Source organism: Grus americana, chromosome 4 (assembly GCF_028858705.1).
Source record: "Grus americana isolate bGruAme1 chromosome 4, bGruAme1.mat, whole genome shotgun sequence".
NCBI classification, from domain to species: domain Eukaryota; kingdom Metazoa; phylum Chordata; class Aves; order Gruiformes; family Gruidae; genus Grus; species Grus americana.
Genome location: NC_072855.1, coordinates 68,695,541 through 68,714,876, shown reverse-complemented (window position 1 = coordinate 68,714,876; position 19,336 = coordinate 68,695,541). Strand labels below are relative to the sequence as shown.

At 38.8% G+C, this 19,336-nt stretch overlaps 1 protein-coding gene across 3 annotated transcripts in view; it reads right to left on the bottom strand.

Annotated features, from left to right (window-relative positions):
* INPP4B (inositol polyphosphate-4-phosphatase type II B) overlaps positions 1-19,336 on the bottom strand; it is a 346,423-nt gene that overhangs the window by 284,171 nt on the left and 42,916 nt on the right. For all 3 annotated transcript variants that reach the window (XM_054824339.1, XM_054824341.1, XM_054824340.1), the window contains exon 2: positions 16,811-16,869. In XM_054824339.1, the coding sequence (XP_054680314.1) occupies positions 16,811-16,822 (12 nt within the window). In that variant the 5' untranslated portion in view covers positions 16,823-16,869. The remainder of the gene's footprint in view (positions 1-16,810; positions 16,870-19,336) is intronic.

The following is a 19,336-nucleotide window of genomic DNA, read 5'->3' as shown; positions in this document are numbered from 1 at the left end:
AACCATTGGAGTCTAGGCCATGAAGGGAATCTGCCTAAGAAAGACAACTAGCAAATTAGAGGACAGCTATGCATGAAGATTTTTACTCTACCGCTTGTTCCCATGAACACTAAAATAAAGAAAACAACAAAAAACCCAACCACCCACATACAAAGCCCTGTATCTCTGCAGATTCCCAGAGGCAGAAGCCTGCCTCAGATGCTTTTCTCTCCTCCTCCAGCTTCAGAGTTTCCAGAAGTGGTAGAAAACTATACTGACATAACTCATGCAGAGAGGGTAGAGGAGTGGGTCTTCATGTGTTCCGTAACACGGAAGGAAGAGAAATTCTAAACTTCCTTCCAGGTCTTGTATTTCTGACTATTTGGATATTCCTTGTCATTTCAAGATCATCAATTTTAAAAACAGTAGGATTTCACCAATCAAAATCCTATATCCATTATTTTTGACTTGGGAGGTCAACAAAACAAAAAAAAAAAAATCAAGCTTTTGCTTTTACACTTTATTAGGAAGATGAGATAAGGGGAGAAACTGTATTTTCTTCCTGGTTTAAAATCTGTTCGACAAAACTTAACATATTTATTTGTATTGCCTTTCCTAAGAATAATCCTTCTTTCTCTGCAGAGAATAGTTTAACGAAAATCATTCTTATTTCAGAACCAAGCAACATGTCAAATAAAAGCAAAATAAATTTAAAAAAATTGCTTCTCTCCAGGCCACAGACTGCATAGGTTTTCTAGCAGAGGCTATCAAGCTTCCTTACAAAGGTCAAACTTCAGTGGTATTTAAACCTTCTGATTATTATTAATAGCCTATGACTTCGCCCATGGTGCCTTTTCTATAACGTAAGTCTTTCACAGCATTAACTCACAGGGCCACGCAGGACCCATCTGCACAGCAGCCCAGGAGGAGGGCTCCGCTGGCTTTCCACTAAGAGCCCACAAGCTTGCCCAGGACCCTGGGTGAGCACGTGGTAGCTGAAGACCAGGCTGCTACAGCTATGCTGCCACCACGTAAGCCGGTCGGCTACACTTACTTTCACAAAAGCTGAACACGGACCTCTGGATTGCAGCACGGACAGAGCGTCAGAGTCTTTCAGGCTTTTGTTGACATACAGAATCACAGAATCATTTAGATTAGAAAAGACCTTTAAGATTGAGTCCAACAGTTAACCCGGCACTGCCAAGCCCACCACTAAACCATGTCCCTAAGCGTCACATCTGCACGTCTTTTAAACACCTCCAGGGATGGTGACTCAACCACTTCCCTGGGCAGCCTGTTCCAATGCTCAAAGAAATTCTTCCTAATATCCAATCTAAATCTCCCATGGGCACAACTTGAGGCTGTTTCCTCCCATCCTATCGCTTCTCACCTGCAATTCTCCCCAGTCTAGATTATTTAGCATTTCAAATAATTCTTTAAAGTTTTTAGTGTTAATGCATATAAAAACATACTCTTTTCCCTTCAATTCACATCTTTCTTAACAAGCTAGGTAAACACCTAAGTTTTAATAGTGACTGTTCAAGTGTTAGTTATTTTTTTGCCACAGGAATTCTGTTTGTGTCCTAGTTTCTCAGCACAGTTCTCAACCCTGAAATTACTTCAAAACATTAATATTATAATCTATAGAATGGAGTTTGGTGTGGTTTTTTCCACATGCAAGTTAACTGAAACTGTGAGAAAAGTGCAGCACAGCTTGTTCCGACTAGCACCAGAAAAGTCTCCAATCTTGCCTTTTTAACACAATTTTGCTGTGATAACTGATAATTGCAAAAAGAAAGATTCCAAGACAAAACACAGTAAAAGCACCAATACCTTAAAACCATTTTTAAAGTGTAAGATGGGTCTTTAAAGTGTTTGATGAAATTTGCAGGATCAATTAGAAGACTTTGCTTCTGTGTATGTCTATACCATGGATCAAAAAAGAATGACTGGTAGGAAAAAAAAAACCAACACTCAGGAAAAACAGAAGTACTTCCCACAAGTCTGATGAAAGTTGCCGTATTCATTAAAGAGAAATGCAGAGGAAGTCAGAAACATTCCAAACAATAACTTCACTTCTGGTAGCTGCCATGTCTCCAGCATTCCAGACATAAGTCTTAACTCCTTAAAGTCTGTACAAAATTTCCCCAAAGAAGAAAACAGCAGGGTCAATACATGTAAGGAAAGGAAGGACACATCCAGGAAATCCTATACCATCCTAACGCTTCTTCCTCCCCTTTTTATTCTCTCTCCAGCCATTTTCACTTAAAAAAAAAAAAAAAAGAAAAAAACCACTACATTTCCTTACTGCTCCATATATCTCAAAGAATTAATCAGCTTGTTAATAATCTTTGGAGTTGCTTGAGATAGCCATACATGGCTATTAAAATAACGTTGAGCAGAGTGGAATCTATCAAAGCTTTCATAAAACCCAGACCATTGATAAAAAGAGTCTTGCTCCTCAAACACGGAAAATCTCATCAGTAAAAACTGCTGTACACTGTATTTATTTCTCTAAAATCTATTCTGAAATGCCAAACATGTTGGCCTCTTACTGAATCCCATTATGCCCTTGGACTATATTGACATTAATCCTCAAAATGTCCCATTAGAATTTAAGTCTGTTTATTTAACCTTCCTATGTACCTAGGAGATACCCATAAAATCAAAGACTGTGTCAGCTAAAAGCAGTTTCACCTATTGATTTTGAAATGGTGGTATGTTCCTGGCTATTTTAGGACATGGAGGAGATTTTATTTTTTTTTTAAAGGAACAAATGATTTATTTTTTTTCCTTTCACTTCAACTTTGTAGCACATCAACAAACCACCATCAAAATAACTCCTGCAAAACAAAAAGGAGACAGCAAACAGCTGCAGATTCTTCATAATCATTGATACATCTGCTAACAAAGCAGTAGCACTGCATTCTGTAATCCCTACTCCAATGAAATCAAACCACCTGATGGTGGTAGGACACAGGAGCTTGTCACTCAGGTACCATGCTGTGGCAGTATCTGCAATGCACTTAACAGAAATAGAATTAATTGTCATCCTCTAAAGAATTGATCCATTAGCACTAGCATGTTAGGCTATGATAAAAAGGAGACATTATTGGCAATGCTGAAGCTTATCTTCTCTCATGGGAATATTTCAGAATGTTCTTATGTTAGGAAAGCTTTTTATACCCTTCTGAAACAGTACCTAGATATCCATTTTTTTTTTCACAAGCTTTTGTGTTTCATATCTGTTCTATTCTTTCTAAATATTGCTCTAAAGGAAAGGTCGATGGCAAAAGTCTGAAAAGTCTGCCTGATATTGTGTGCATCTGTAAAGAGTCAAGACGAGCCACAGTCTAAGAACTTGAGTAAGCCAAGAACAAACTAAAGGCCAGATGCATGTGATAAAACAAAACAGAAGAAAAAAAACACCAAAGAAAACCCCACAACACACAAAAGTATAGCATCAAAAAACCCACCAAGGTGTTAGCTGAAATTGTATTGAGAGTTAGGAAAAAAAAATAATTAAAACCAAAGCAAAACCAAATAAAATCCCACAAAACCACACAACCAAAACTCTCCCAAACCTAGTAATTCTTTGTAATGTCAGGTCTGCCATTGTTTCCTTCTTTCTACAACAGAAAATGGAGTATGTGTGATTTCAGCCACAGATTGTTTTACCCACCTTTCACTTCTTACAAACTTCTATTAGGTAGCTACAATAAAGTTTTAAGTACCATCAAGGACAAGTTTTTGATTAATCTAGGTAACATTTTCAGTTCTGGTTGGGGTTTTTGGGGGTTTGTTTGTTTTTAAAAAAAGTGTTTAACTTACCCTAAAAAAAAAAAAGTTAGGTTAATATCCCAGCCAATCCTCGCCTGTGATTAGTATTACCAATCTTCTACAAGCAGGTACTTAATAGTAGATTTCAAGTTTTTCTATTGAAGAACTCCTCTGTGCTGGACAAATGGGTAGAAAATAGAATACGTAATAAGAGAAAGTTATAAAATTAAATAATAATAGGAAGGTAAAGAACTAACAGGTTTTGTCACAAACCTGTCAGACTTATCTGAAGCATCGGTGTAGCATACATTAACTTTTTTTTTTTTTTTTAAGTTTTACAAGGTCCTTTGCTAATTGCTTGGAAAAATTACACTGCAAGATCTTAAAGGCATTGTATTAATAGATGTTCAGGAATAAGGAGGTATATAGTGACATAGTAACATTTGCTAATGCCAACAAAACAGACTCAAACCTAAAACCGAAGGCAAAGCTGTAGGGTCTCAGTATCATCACCAACCAAGTAATAAAGTATTAAATAAAATTCTGTGCTGATAAGTGCACATTTCGCAAAACACATAACCACTTTTATAACATTGAACTTAAAATTAGCTATCAGTCAGCAAGTAAGTTCTGGTGGCACTGTGGAGAATTCAGCTCAGTTCTCAGGGTTGGTCAGAAAAAGAAAGGGAATGCTTAGTGAAGATACTGAAGGAGAAGGCATCATTTTGTCCTTAATCATTAGTAGTTGCTGACAAACCAAATGTGAGGCTAGAATAGCACTACAGCCTTTCTTATAAATTAGAGGCACTCAACTTATTCAGAAAAAAAGGAAATCTCATTAAATCTCAGAGTGAGAGATGGATATAAAACCCAGCATTTTTCTTCTTGGCACAGCCAGGAGTCTGTGGAAGCATGGCTACCCACCATCTAGCTGACCTCTTTCCCTGCCCTTCCCGCCACCATCCTAAAACACCTTCTGGTCCCAGTGTGACCAGGACCTAGTCCTCACCATGCTCATCCCCATGATGATACCAAGACAACACACAGAAGTCCCCCCTTACCACAACCAAGTCATGGCAGCTGGGTTGTACAGCTCCCCCTCAAGAGGGGGAACACAGCCCCTCCCTGAAGCACTTGTCAGCAGCCATAACACATCCTCCTAAGTCAACCCTGCTCAGAAGGACAGAAAAGAAAGAATGCTTCACTCCCTAAAGGGGTAGAGAGTACAGCATAGATCAGGCTGCTCTCAAACTTGAGAGCTACCACAGTAGCAAGTACTAGGAAATAGATTTAAAAAAAAAATCTAGGTAGGATCAGGTGGAATGCAATTTTTAAGAGCAGCATCCTGATGTATATGTATGCACAGCTCCTCTCCTCCCTTCTGCTAAATACAGACAAGCACAGACTAGCTAGAAGATCTTCTTTGATGGTACAAGGGGGTCTGCCCATGAATTCCTTGGGCTGGCTGGCATCAATCACTTTGCAGCTGCAAGACAACTCTAGCTGTACATATATTCCTCTGGCTTCCCTCCTCCTCTCATCATCCTGCTCATAAAAGTCCAAACTGAGGTTAATCAGCAGCCCCTGGCTTCAAAAACCTGCTTTAGGCCAAAAATAAAAGCAAGTTTTGCCCTCAGTGAATTACCTCAGTAGCATGTTTTTTCTTAGGATTAGTTAACATTAGCATAAGATGTTCATTTGGCTGGTAACCTAAAACTATTATCTGAAGAGATTGCTGCTGCCATCTACTGACAACTTCCATTATAAACAAAATATAAAGCAACTTAAGCTGAGGTTATATTCTAAAATGAGACAAACTGATTCAATAGAAAAGCCCAGCATGCACAAACTGGCAGCCAGGCTACATTATCTATCCAACAGGATAATGAAACATGAATAATACTTCGTATCAGGCACAGGCCCCTTCCAGTGAAGTAAGAGTTTAGCAACAGTATCCTGACCAACTGGTTTACTGCCTTATACCGAAGAAAAGTGATGCAACCCATTGCTTTCTGGAGTGGGTTTTGGTTGGTTGGTTTTTTAAATAAAGAGTGGGGGTTCTTCCTTTGACTATTAGTCACTCAGGACTAAAGAAATGTAGGTACACTATTTCTAATATCAATCCTTAATCAATCTTTATTTCACAACATTTTCTCTTAGAAGTAATATCCCCATTTAGATTAATGTAATCAAAAGCACCAGTTCTGTGCTTGGCCTGACACAGTTTTATCTTCCCAAGGGGCTCTTCACTGGGATGCGTTCTGAAGTGAAAGTTTCATAGGCCAAGCAGGTCTTCCAGCTGTAGTCAATACCAACTTCAGAACACAAACCAAAACATTTCCATGATTCCCTTTAATGCAGATTTACAGATTGCAGCAGGAGTTGTCTCTTAGTGTACCATGTTAATCCACTGGTTATTATTAGTCTTCCTCCATCCCTAGGTATCTTTGACTTGTTAAAAGCTAATATTCAATGAGGTAACCACCAAGTATTTTAGTTGCAGTCTACTCAGCTAGTGACTGTTACACGTTGTTTGCTCAGCGCTTGCGCACAGTGTTTCAAACCCTTTCTTGTTTCCAATATAGCTATCAGGTCTTCTCTCACCAAAACCAGACCGCTGTATACAGTCATCTCTAAAAACGGTAGCTTGCATTGTAAAAATTCTCACCCAAGTCTCCCAAAATAGCTATGGAAGCTAATAGAGTCCTGATCCTGCAAATTTATCTCAAATTGCAAATGCCAACTCAGCCCCAGGAGTCGCTGCAGCCCTGCATGAAGCTGCCCAACAAAAACGTCCGCCAAACCCCACACTCTGAGAACCACCACAGGGTTCACTGCAACACCAAATACAGGAAGAGCCAGTGAACCAAGACAGAACCACACGGGGATGCTCTATAACCTTTTGTTAAATACTGTTATCGACACAATTATCTATTCTAAAGATTGGTGCTTGATTACTGCCAGTTATGTAATTGTAGCACATACAATTCCATGTATTATGCAATTATAACATACCAATTGCCGCAGAAATAGTGGAGAACACAAACAAGTATATATATATATAAAAATCTAGCTAATTAAGTAACATTTACAAATTCAATGATTTGCTCAGATTAAATGTTTTTATATATATCCCCAGAGCATTTATGAACGCAGATCAAGGACCACTGGACCCAATGATATTATCCATTATATAGATACAGAACATAGACGTTAAAGCACAAGAAATCTGGACAGTTTGTACACCATAGACATGCAAGCCTGTGTCAGCCCAGGTGAGAGCCCACGAACAGTGAAAAAAATGGCATTATCATTGTGAACTTCTTGTAAGCATCACAGCAAAGATTTGTAGAGGCAGAACTTAAAGGAAGATAACAAGATTACATTTCTTAGTAAGTCTCTTGCTTTAGTACTACTTTGTTGCTTTCACAGATCTAAAAGTAGGACTGTGTGCTGGACACAGCTCAGAATCAGGGGAACTTTAAATGAAGAACAGGTAAGGTACTGGAGACTGGGAAAAATCTTCACAGTGAAAACAAAGAGCTTACGAAATGAAGGATGCAAGAGTCAGATGCAAAGGAAAGAGTAATAGTCAAAAAAAAAAGCCTAAGAAAATTATTTTTGCAAGAGCTCTAATGGTTATACCCAAATCTCATCTTTCTCAGGGTCAGAAGGATATTTCAGTAAATGAAAATGCAAAATAAGATTATCCCACAGTCCAGAGTTTTAGGTGATAGATAGTGGTCTATCTTAAAAAGTATCTGCAAAACACAGATGTAGCCAGAACACAACTACTTAGAAACACATTCCTGTTGAAAGCAATGCTAAAATGGTACAAGCAGCAGGAAGAGAAGTGATGTTTGCTTCAGCCATCAAAAGCAATGGGAGGAAGAACTTCACAGGAAAGATTAAGCAGCTGTTAGATTCCCACTGAAATTGAATTCATGGCTAAACACACAGGAAGAGGTTTCCAAAAGGCAAGATGAAACTGTAGTTGGACAAACAGCTACTGAGGCAGATCTAGATACAATTTAGTACTGAAGAATATGGAGTTTTAAGTTACATTTTTCTCATATATACTTTAACTCTATGTACAGTACAACATGAATCCCCTCCAAAAAAAAGGTCAAAGGAAGAAGTTGAGAATGACCAGGAGAAAACAGTCACAGTCAGAGGGGTGAGCTAGCGTTGGAAGTGGTAGACAGTTGCATGAACAAGAGAGATTATTCTTACCTCTTGTTCAGAAGAGGTTATTCAAAGGAGATTAGTAAAAGACTGTTCTGTAGAGTGCAAGGGACAGCAACAGGAACAGGGAGGATACTGGGATAGAAATGCAATGGGTAACACTGTAAACTAAGTAGCAAGAGACTTCAGATATCAAAGAGAGTAATGGGCACAGTTGGGGAAGCCGGCAGGTCAAGGACAGGTAGGTACAAAAAAGGAAGGATTAAAGCACGCTTATGCCATGAAAAAGCTAAAGGAAAGGAAGACATTATGGAACAAGTTAAGCAAGAGATGAAAGTCGACACAGAAGAAAACCAAGAGACAGAATAGAATTATCAAAGCAAGTGCATGTTTTAAGAAAGGGCTGCCTGCAACAGCAACGGAAGGGAAGGGAGGGCTTCACTATCTGGAGAGCAAGTCAGTAACATCTGGAGGCAGGAAGGAGAAGCAGCAACATAAATCAGGGAATCAAAGATGGCAAAAAGGCAGTAAGGCTTGCCAGGATCCTGTTAAGCTAGAAAAAGAAATATAAAGTCTTTCAATCCATAGTAAAAATAGGAGCAAATAATTATTCTCATTACTTGATGATTATAAATTGCATTTTCAAGTACTGTTGGAAAGTAGACTGCAACAACAGTCGGCACACATACCTTAGTGGTACTGCACAGGCTCTCAGTAACAAAAGCTCAGTATGCCCTTGCTACCCCAAGACGACATGGTTTTCTGGTGTCACTGGGCTTGCAGTGGTCTGCGTGACTCCTAAAACATATGGGTCTGGGTCAGGTCTACAACTGCTTCCGAGGAACAGTTACTAAGGAAATCAAGAGTTATGCTTGTCTGCTTACTGTTCTGCCCCAACTATTCCAGACAATTTCATGCTCCCCACATTACCTCTTCATGAGTGTGCTGGTTTTGGCTGGGATAGAGTTAATTTTCTTCACAGTAACTAGTACAGGGCTGTGTTTTGGATTTGTGCTGAAAACAGTGTTGATGACACAGGGACGTTTTTGTTACTGCTGAGCAGTGCTTACACAGAGCCAAGGCCTTTGCTGCTTCTCGCACCATCAGGGAGTAGGCTGGGGGTGCACAAGGAGTTGGGAGGGAACACGGCTGGGACAGCTGACCCCAACTAACCAAAGAGGTATTCCACACCATACGATGTCATGCTCAGCATATAAAGCTGAGGGGAAGAAGGGTATGTTTGGAGTGATGGCATTTGCCTTCCCAAGTAACCATTACATGTGGAGCCCTGCTTTCCTGGAGACGGCTGAACATCTCCCTGTGATGGGAAGTGGTGAATGAATTCCTTGTTTTGCTTTGCTTGTGTGCACAGCTTTTGCTTTACCTATTAAACTGCCTTTATCTCAACCCACAAGTTTTCTCACATTTACTCTTCCAATTCTCTTCCCTCATCCCACTGTAGAGGAGTGCACGAGCAGCTGTGTGGTGCTTAGACGCCAGCCAGGGTTAAACCACAACAACAAGCACTGTGAAGACAGCAGCTTCCTCCCTCCTTACATTACATTGGCATTATGTACATCATGCTTAGTGGGGTTTTAAGGCTAGAGTTTACAGCATTCAACTAGCATAGATTTTATGTATAGCATTCTTCCAAAACCAATATGGCTAAAAACATCACAAAATCTTGAAAAAAATCTATTTAAGATATGCAAAAAAATAAGCATTCTAAAAATGCCTTTACAGTGTAACACAAGGGGCAACACTACTGGTTATTTGAAAATAGGCCCAGCATAAGTAAGTGACTTTAAACATACACAAGATATCTCACTGACTTGAATGCATGACTACAGTAAGGGGACACAATACCTTACTAAAGCAAGTTAAAAAGCCCACTGGCAACATCCCTTCTCTCAACACAAGCAAATTCATTTGAGTTCTTAACTGAACACTGCCCGATATTTAACTTCTGTACATGCACATGTGTGTACTGTTACATACATACAAACCCCTCATTCCAACAGGAAGAGGACAACTCACATCTCAGTTAAGCATGGGCAGAAGTACACGCAAGGTTGGGGCTAAGAGTGCTCAGAAACACTAAGACTTTTGAGCAATATAAGGGGAGATACAGCTTCCAAATCTGCTGTTTTCTGCTTCCTTCTTTATTCAGCACACTTCCTACTGTAAATCAAAATCTTACCAACACAGCAACAACGTATTTCACTGAAACTTACTGAAGGGATATTATATTACAAACATAGATTGACTTGATCTGCTTCTCAGCTTACGCATATTACAAAACATGGCCATAACCAGTATCATACATGTAGTATTTAGCCAAAAAAAACCCCCCCAAATTAGCAATGACATTCAATCCCAAAGCAGCGCTACATAACGCAGCGACACTTATTCTGGCTGCTCAGACCTTAACACTTAAACTGATACAGAGCATGCTCTAGAAAATTGAAATCACTGCTGAAAAATGGTTTATAAAAAGTACATCCTTAGCCAGAAGAGACACTTTTATTTCAAGATGCCCTGGAGAGATCACTGACATACAAAATGCTAAACCACACAGAGAAAACCCCATAGTCCAACAGACCAGAAAAGGCTCCACAGCTTCAATATAAATAAAGCAACCTCACTCTGTAAGAATACTTAAAAGATATCGAATTGGAAAGGAAAATACTAAAGCCTTACAGCTGAAATACTGAAAAGACATTGTGTACGCCTGACTGCAGAAAAAATTCATTGATACATTCTCACATTTTTATGGCAAAACTTACATAAAACTATGCCATGAAAACCTGAATAACATTTTCACAGCTGCATTACAACGTCATTCACATCAGAACCTCAAAAGTATGTCATTATTCTATTATTTCAACTTTGCACGTGGTTCTCTGGTTATTGATTTATGAATCAATCTGAAATCTTACTTTGAGGCTTTTCTGCCAACTGTTAATAATACATTACACTTGTGATAAATGCTATAACAACATAATTTATGTTAAGCTTTCACAAACATTGCAAGAAAGCTTACAATTATTGACAGCACAACCATTTACATTTGCTCATTAATCTTGTCTATGAAATCTTAAGCCCAACAATGCATTTGGTTTAAGGAAAGGTAATTCATTACAAGAGAAGTCTCAAAAATATTCACTACCTTTTCCTTAATTCTCTCTAGCATTAGGTGTATTATAGCACTCCAACTTAGACCTGTGTAGTTAAGTCTGTCATTTCTTCAATGTAAATCCTTTGGGTTTAGGCGGTTAGGAAACATGCATATAGATTCACTGCAGTATGAACATGCCATACAAGTTTGCTACCACAACATTCTTTAGAGAAAAAGACAGATTTATAATTTTGTGTGTGAAATATGACTGTTAATTTAAGATTCTTTCGCCACTCATAACAGCTTTTAAGTACAGTCATCCGTATAACTAAACTTCTTCCCTTTTACATGATAATTTTTTAAAAATCGATACATCATAAAAGTCTAAAAAGGCAACCTTTCACACACAAAAGCAGCATGAGTTTATTGAGCCAGTGCACAAACTGACCTAATAGATTGGAATGGTTACTGCCACAGGATCATTAAACCATAAACTAAGAAAGATTTACAGAATAGACACTAATGACTCTCCTAGAGAATCCACTACAGACTATTGATCAAAACCCCATTTTTAAATAAATTCCTAAACACATATTCAAAAATAAGTAGGAATGTCAAAATGTTTACTCAATAGAACATAACGGGCCCTCTGGAGCTATTACTGAGATTAAAAACATAGTTGTACTTTTTAGTGTATCTTTTTACATGTAGATTGCAAAATAATTTACAAAACTGGCTAAGTATCAGCATTACCATTTGGGAATATTAGCACATGAGAAAATGAACCATAGATGGGTTAGGTAGCTGCTTTACTTCAGTAGCAACCATTCCAAATTCACAGACAGATAGCAAACAACAATTTAGATTTTTTTTTTTAACCACTGGTGTAAGAGAAAAGAAAAAAAAAAATCCAAGTCCTGAATTGACATGAGGATTAAAAGAGATTGAGAAAGGTTAGAGTGATCTGTTTACTTCTTTCTTGGAAAAAAAGCCCAGAATATTATTCTGAAGGACCTATGAACAGAAAACAGCAAGGAAATGACACAGCATGACATTTGATATGAAAAAGTGCACTATTCTTTTTAAAAAAAAAAAAAAACCAAACCACAACACAACCACCACACACCAACCAAGAGAATACCACTGCTATGAATTCTGATCTGCAATTAAAAACAACAGTACACAAATACTGCAATCCCCAAAGAGTCTGAAACTTCTACTCAAAAGTCCCCTCCTATGTCAACAAGAAGAGGCACATAAGTATATAATACTTATTATATGCATTAGCAACTGTTGCCCAGAAATCTTCCTCCCTGTTTCCCACTCAGATGAGTTCTGGAAGAAAGTACCTCCCAGGCTGGAATGGGGTAGAATCTAAGTAAATAAGCAAATAACCTCATGCAGGTGGGGCACGTACCACTTTCTAGTTCCAAATCTTAACTGTTTTGAATACACTACCTAATAATACTATTTTTAAGTATTTTGGACTAGGATCCATCAGAATTGCACCAAGATTAGCACAATACCAAACTCTTCTCTGGAAGCCCTGTCACACACTAGGTTCTCCTCAGACTGGTCACACTGCTTACCACGGCTTTACGGAGCACAGTTTCAAAACTACTACCTTCAAAAAGCATTGTATACAGACTGTGTTTCATAGGATGCCAATGCATGCATTTGTCGCTTCCCAAGGAGCGGGCAGAAAGCCTAGACACACAAACTCAAGGTTTTAGGACTTTACACAGGAAGGTATTAACAAGAGACAGTTCCCACGGGGGATGGTATCCGTGGCTGGTTGACCATGGCAGGCTGCCAGCCACCCACCCAGCTGCTCTCACTCCCCCTTCTTAATAGAGCTGGTGGAAAAAATAAAATTTAAAAGCTCATGGGTCAAGATGAAGATAGAGAGATCGCTTACCAATTACCATCACAGGCAAAACAGGCTCGACCCAGGGAAACTGAATTTAATTTATTTCCAATTAAAATAGACCTGGATAGTGATGGTGAGAAACAAAGACAAGAACTAAAGCAGCTTCCTCCCATCCTCCTTTTTCCCCAAGGTTCAACTTCACTCCTTCATTCTCAACTCCTCTACCTCCTCCTCTTCCCACCCCCCAAGTGGCACAGAGGGGATGAGGAACGGGGTTGCAGGTTATGGGAAGTCCATAACACTTCTCTGCCACTCCTTCCTCCTCACACGTTTTCCCTGCTCCGGCGTGGGTCCTCTCTATGGGCTACAGTTCCTTCCAGGAGAACCTGCTGTGGCATGGGCAGGCCATGGGCTACAGGTCATTCAGGGCAACATCCACGTGCTCTGGCATGGTCTCCTCCACAGGCTGCAGGGGAATATCTGCTCCTGCACCCGGAGCAGATCCTTCATCTCCTTCTCTGACCTTGGTGTTTGCAGGGCTGTTTCTCACACTTCCTCACTCCTGTGCAGCATTTTGCCCTTCCTTAAATACATTTTCCCATTGGCACCACTTGCTTTGCTGATGGGCACAACTGTGTCCTGTGGTGGGTCTGTTGCAGAGCCCCTGACCTTTTCTCAGAGGCCACTCCTGCAGACCTCTCGCCACCATAACTTTGGCACCTACAATCAATACAATCTGGTAGGAAACCAATCTGAAAAACCCCAAACCAAAAACCACTCCCCAAAAAACCCAAAGTCACCCACCTACCCACACCACACAAAACCACACACACCACACTTAAGTCTACAAAAGAAAAAAGTTTCACTAACACAAGCAGATGCTGGATTGTGCCTCAGGCCTACAAGTAGGTCTGCTGCTTAGCTCAAAGTCCAAAATAACCAACTCCACTGTTAGATCAAGGAAAATAAGTGTCCTTAAGATGTCTAATAGGTTATTGTGCTGCATCCAAATATGATAAAGTGGAGGAATAAGCCACATTTTTTCCCTACATTGAAAATATACTGCCACGCTACTTAAGATTTACAGCACAGATAAGTTGGGAAGCATCCTTTGCAATTTCATAGAGAAAATTCTTCTTATACGAGTAGTATAATTAATGTACGTTCGAACTAGAATGAGTCTGTCATTAAACTATAAGCATTTGTATTTGAAGACATGCACGTGCCTCTGACAGCAATTAATGCATAGCAGCAAATCAGTCTTCATTTCATGACAGTGACTTCTGGAGTTAACTGTTCAGCATTCAGATGAGCTTCTAAAACATCAGTTACTTTTCTTCCATGTCAAGCCATAAGCCAAGTCAGGTTCCAGGAACAAAAATAGGAACATGGCTTCATCAGCACTGTTCTGGCACATCTTTCACACACTACATTACTTGCATTACCAAAGGTTTCCATAGGATATTAAAAAGCTGAAAATTGGCAACTATGCTTATTAAGACGCTTAATAACTTTTACAATAAGACTATTTTTGGTTATTATACTGGCAAACTACAGTCCCAAAATTCAAACTATGATTTCCTTTGTCAAGAATCTGCTTCAGGTGGGATGCCTGTTCATCTCTAGAATGAGATTGGGGGGGGAAGAAGAAATACAGGGTACACTCCTTTCTGTCCTCACAGCACACAAATTGCTTTAGTTTTATTTAGTATGCCTATAAATTGCATCCTTTGAAACAGGGATTTGAGATTCAAGAGAGATCTCTCTTTGTCAGAAAAGCTATCCTTTACAGTACCCAACAGATGAAGCCTCTGCAAATGACCGTTTCACAGATTCCTAGGATATAAGCTGACTAGAAGTGCTACATCATTTAGTTTGATCTACTGTAAGACACTGCTCTTTAATCACTCAGTGGTCTCTGTACTGAGCTTAGTAAGTTGTAACATTTTAAAACTCAGCACCCACTATATCTCACCACACTTGGGTTTCAGTGGCCAATCATCCTGCAATCATTTCAATTTGTCTCACTTCAACTTCCAAGTTTTTCCTCTTATTGTGACCTCCTTCATTAAAGAAGATACCTGAGGTGTTTTCATCTTTTGAAAACACTTTGACATTAATCAAGTTCACAGTCTTTTTGATAAGCTAAAATTTGTCAAATATCCTGGTTCCTTCCATAAATTCTACAAATTTTGAAAACTTCTTTAAACAAGGAAATCAGAATGAGATGCAGTTTTCTAGCACTGACCTAGACATAGAGATAAAAATCATCCAACTATTTAACTGGTTTAGTCAAACCACAGGATTTCATGGGGAATTCCCATATGTTTACTGCAAGCCTAAATCACTTCAGTAACAAACCATTAACTTGTGTCTCATCCTCCAAGTTTCTCAAAATACAGCTTTGCATTTGAACAGCCTGAGTGGACCTAGTGGGTTGGTCGATTTGCTGATCCAACTGAGATTGCCTCATTCCATCCATCTGCACATCTACACATTAAAAAAAAACCCACACACCACATGAAGCCGAGTACCAATCCACACTAAACCCTCTAGTATAGTAACATTAATTCTCTAAGTTTCCATAGCCAAACCGATTACATTTGATTTCAGCAAAAGTCTCCTCTCTTCACAGCTGCAAAGTTGATCAAAATATTTCCTGAAACTGGTTTACAAAATGCCAGATGCTCCTATGAAAATAGGACACTTGGGGGAACACGGAGTAGAAGACGGTAGTTTGAAACTTAAAGCCCTTTACTAAAAATAGTTTCTGCAAGTCATACAGCAGAACAATAACGTATGAGGGTGTAACTCAGGGATGGCCATGAGTTTGCTTTCACCTATACAAAACTTGTTGGTCCTTTTACCACCCAGGGGAATGGAGCCATATGAAACTCACGCCAGAGAAACCTTTACGTCACACAGTCTTGTTTTGTTTGCATACATATATAAATTTATCACACACTCCTGAACAGTGCTTTGAAAGCAAATACTGCTTTAAAAGTATACCATATGTGCCCATTCATCACTATATTAAAATAAGCCACTATATCACATTGAAAAAAATCTTTCAAACAGAGTATACAATCTGTCAAGCAGTACTATCATTTCTGTCCAACTGCTGGTCTATACGGTATAAAAATATCCTAGAAGTCAACAATAAAATATTTACCTGTTGACAGCAAGCGTCTCGAGCTTTACTACTCCCTGATTCTATTTTCAGGCAACTACAGAAGAAGTGTTCATAGCATCAGACAGAATGGCTAAGAAAAAGAGCAATTCCACACTTAGTGCTTGTTCCTTCCAGAGAGTGAGGGGGCTCTACTCCTAATAAAGCCAAAGGCAAATGAGGGCACTCAGCAGCTCCTGCAAGACTTCCATTGCATGTCGGGGTCAGACCCTATTTTTGCAGGCCCTTCATTCTAGGCATATAATTGCTCTTTACAATAAAGAAAATAACACCACATTTCATAACAAATATAGTTACAAATCCACACTTAAAAATTGCAGTAGGGGCCTGAAATTGCATCTTGAACATTACCACAATACCTCATTTAGCTGTGAGATTTTGCTTTCATTATTCCAGTGGACTTGGTAAACGAGTAATTCTGGATGTAGATCCATGTATGTTATGAGCAGAACATGGCCATAGACTGCTAATGATTCAGCTAAAGGATGTTGATATCATGAAGAATACTTAAGTGTTACAGAAGGCAAACAATAGATTTTTTTCATCTCCACTTTTCTAAAATAGTGATTTTAGGTTTTTTTTCTAGTCCTTAAATGCACAATGTCAATAACTATCATGAAAAAGGATTACTCAATTTCTTACAGATTAGACTAACACATCAAAAAAGAGCAGTAGAAAAATGAATTACCTTATTTTTCATTAGAAAAAGCAGATTTCCTTTCAGTCGGCACCATCTCTCTCTCGGTTCTGTATGTAAAGAAGAAATTAATAAAATCAACCTTTTGTCTTCACACATTAAATGCTTCTTAAAGAAGATGCATTAGTTATAAAGGTCAGAAAAGAAAATAATTAAGAACCAAAAAAAGCCAGCTTCACTCAGCAGCCGCCTATGTACAACATGCTGTTAAATGCCAAATAACTTCCCAAAAGTTTATTCTATTCTGCAGCTGAGAGAATGGGGACTGTGGCATACACTCAGTGTTTTCGCTGCTTTTCTCCCTTTTCCTCACATGGGAGCAGAAACAGCCAGTTTAGCATGGAATGGTTTTTGCTTCCATCATTTCCAGATATGAAATACAAACCTTGTTAAGACACAAAAACATTTACTATTCCACTTAGATTAAAACATGCTAATCTGAATTTACAATTTTCAGAAAATAAAAAACGAGCAAGTGAGACCTAAATACTTACAGTTACTTTGCTATGACTATTTTACTACTTTTTTTTTTTTTAAAAAAAAAGTGCTTCACCAATGGGAATAACAACATATTTGTGTTTATACACACACGCAGGCACGTAATCAAGCTTTTAATAACAGGGGATGTTTCGGAACTTTAGGGTCAGTGAGTGGGTCAGAAAAAAAAACAAACAACTTCGAAAAGTTATTCTTCCTAAACTAGCCATTTAAAAAATTGCATCATTTTTCTTTAAAAAAAAGCATTTGTATATATATCCGTAGGTACAGACAGATACCCATTATAGACATATACACACATAGATCTCACAGACAAGTGTGATCTCTTTAGACAAACCCTACATCACTTCTTAACAGAGAAAAGAACATTTTTCCTCCAAGATGTACTCTCCAGACAGCAGCCAATCTCAAGTTGCTAGGAAGCTGGAAGAACAGCTGGACCCTAAGGTCACATTATTCCACCACTGCCTCAGTGGAACTCTTGTACTTCCCAAGAAGCTGGCCACCACTGGAGACGTAATACTGACCAGGAGGATGTCTTGTTACAGTAAATAAATAAAATTCTCTTTTTCTCTTGATAATTTCAATGAAGATGTTTCAATAGGCAACATTTGAAAATCAGAATAGCTTTCCCCCCCCCCACAAGAAAGTGGAAGGTTTACACTCACAGGCACTGGCCCTGACAATAACTGTTTTAAGTTATAACCTGGGGCTTTTTTTAGAAAAGCAATTGAAGTTCCTGGATCTTTCCAGACCTACTAAAGTGCAAGAACAATACAGAAAAGAATGTAATATAAATTGATGTACATCCACCAACTAAAAATCTAAACACAGTTAGCAGATCCAAGTATGTTGTTTTACAGTGTAAGTACAGGACTCTGCTAAGACTAAATTCCATTCTCTAGAACCCTGCGGGAATCAGAAGGAAGGAAACCTACCACATTCACACCGCAACTTTTTCTAATAAAAGGTATTTTTATATAGGATTGGGAAAGTCACTCCCTCATAAGTGTGAAAAATAAGCAAGTCCAAAGATTAGTCAGACTAACAATGACAAGTCTATCAGTGACCAAAATGCCTCAAGAGGAACGAAGAGCCAGAAGGATTTACTGGGCAACAGGAACATCCTACACATGCACAGTTTCTTACATGCTTTCCTAGAATCTACAATCACTGACCGTGGCACAGATAGCCCAAGATACTGGGCTAGATGACTGTTTGGTCTGTCTCCAGTCAACGTAAGGTTTTTAGCAGCAATATCAGCACTCAATGTATTTTTAAGTGAAGAAAAATTCAAAACATCCTCATAAACATCAGATATGCACTGGACAGGGCTTCATATGCTGCTTACAATGAGAACACAGGGAGACAATCCTGTTGAGGAACCCCGAAGTAGCTAGAACTGGATGCTCACTAGTAATCTGTCCAGGAAGTTTGCTGCATTCTCCGTAGAAAAAACTCTGGCTATTTGTCAACAGAAAATGTATAAAATATGGCACAAAATTTTCTCAGCCCCTTATCATAATTGAGTCTGTGCTGGTTTTGGCTTGGGGTTTTTTTGAGTTGTTGTTTGTTCCCCCCCCCCCAATAAAAGTAAATATAATCACAATGAAGATCAACAGGGAGAAATAAAAAACAAAACATTTGCTGTTACTGAAATGATTGTATTAGGACTGATTTTACAGCTAAACAGGAGCTATTTCCTAACAGCTACCGAGGGAACAGACATTTATTCAAGCTTACTGGAAATTGAAAGACATTTAAAATATGATCATAAAAGCCTGAAAAAAGCCTGCAAAGGAGGTGGGAAGTTAGCTATGGAAAATCTATAATGATAAAAGAACACAGTTTTTGGGGGTGGGAGGGGCAGGTCCTGAGAAACTGGATATCTAAACTTTAATACATGGCAACTAGTGACGTGACTAGCAATCACTAGCACTAAAAACCAATCTTTCTTTACAGGAAAAAATAATAATGTTAAGGACTGAGTTCTGTTCCTCAGGTACATGACAAAGGAAA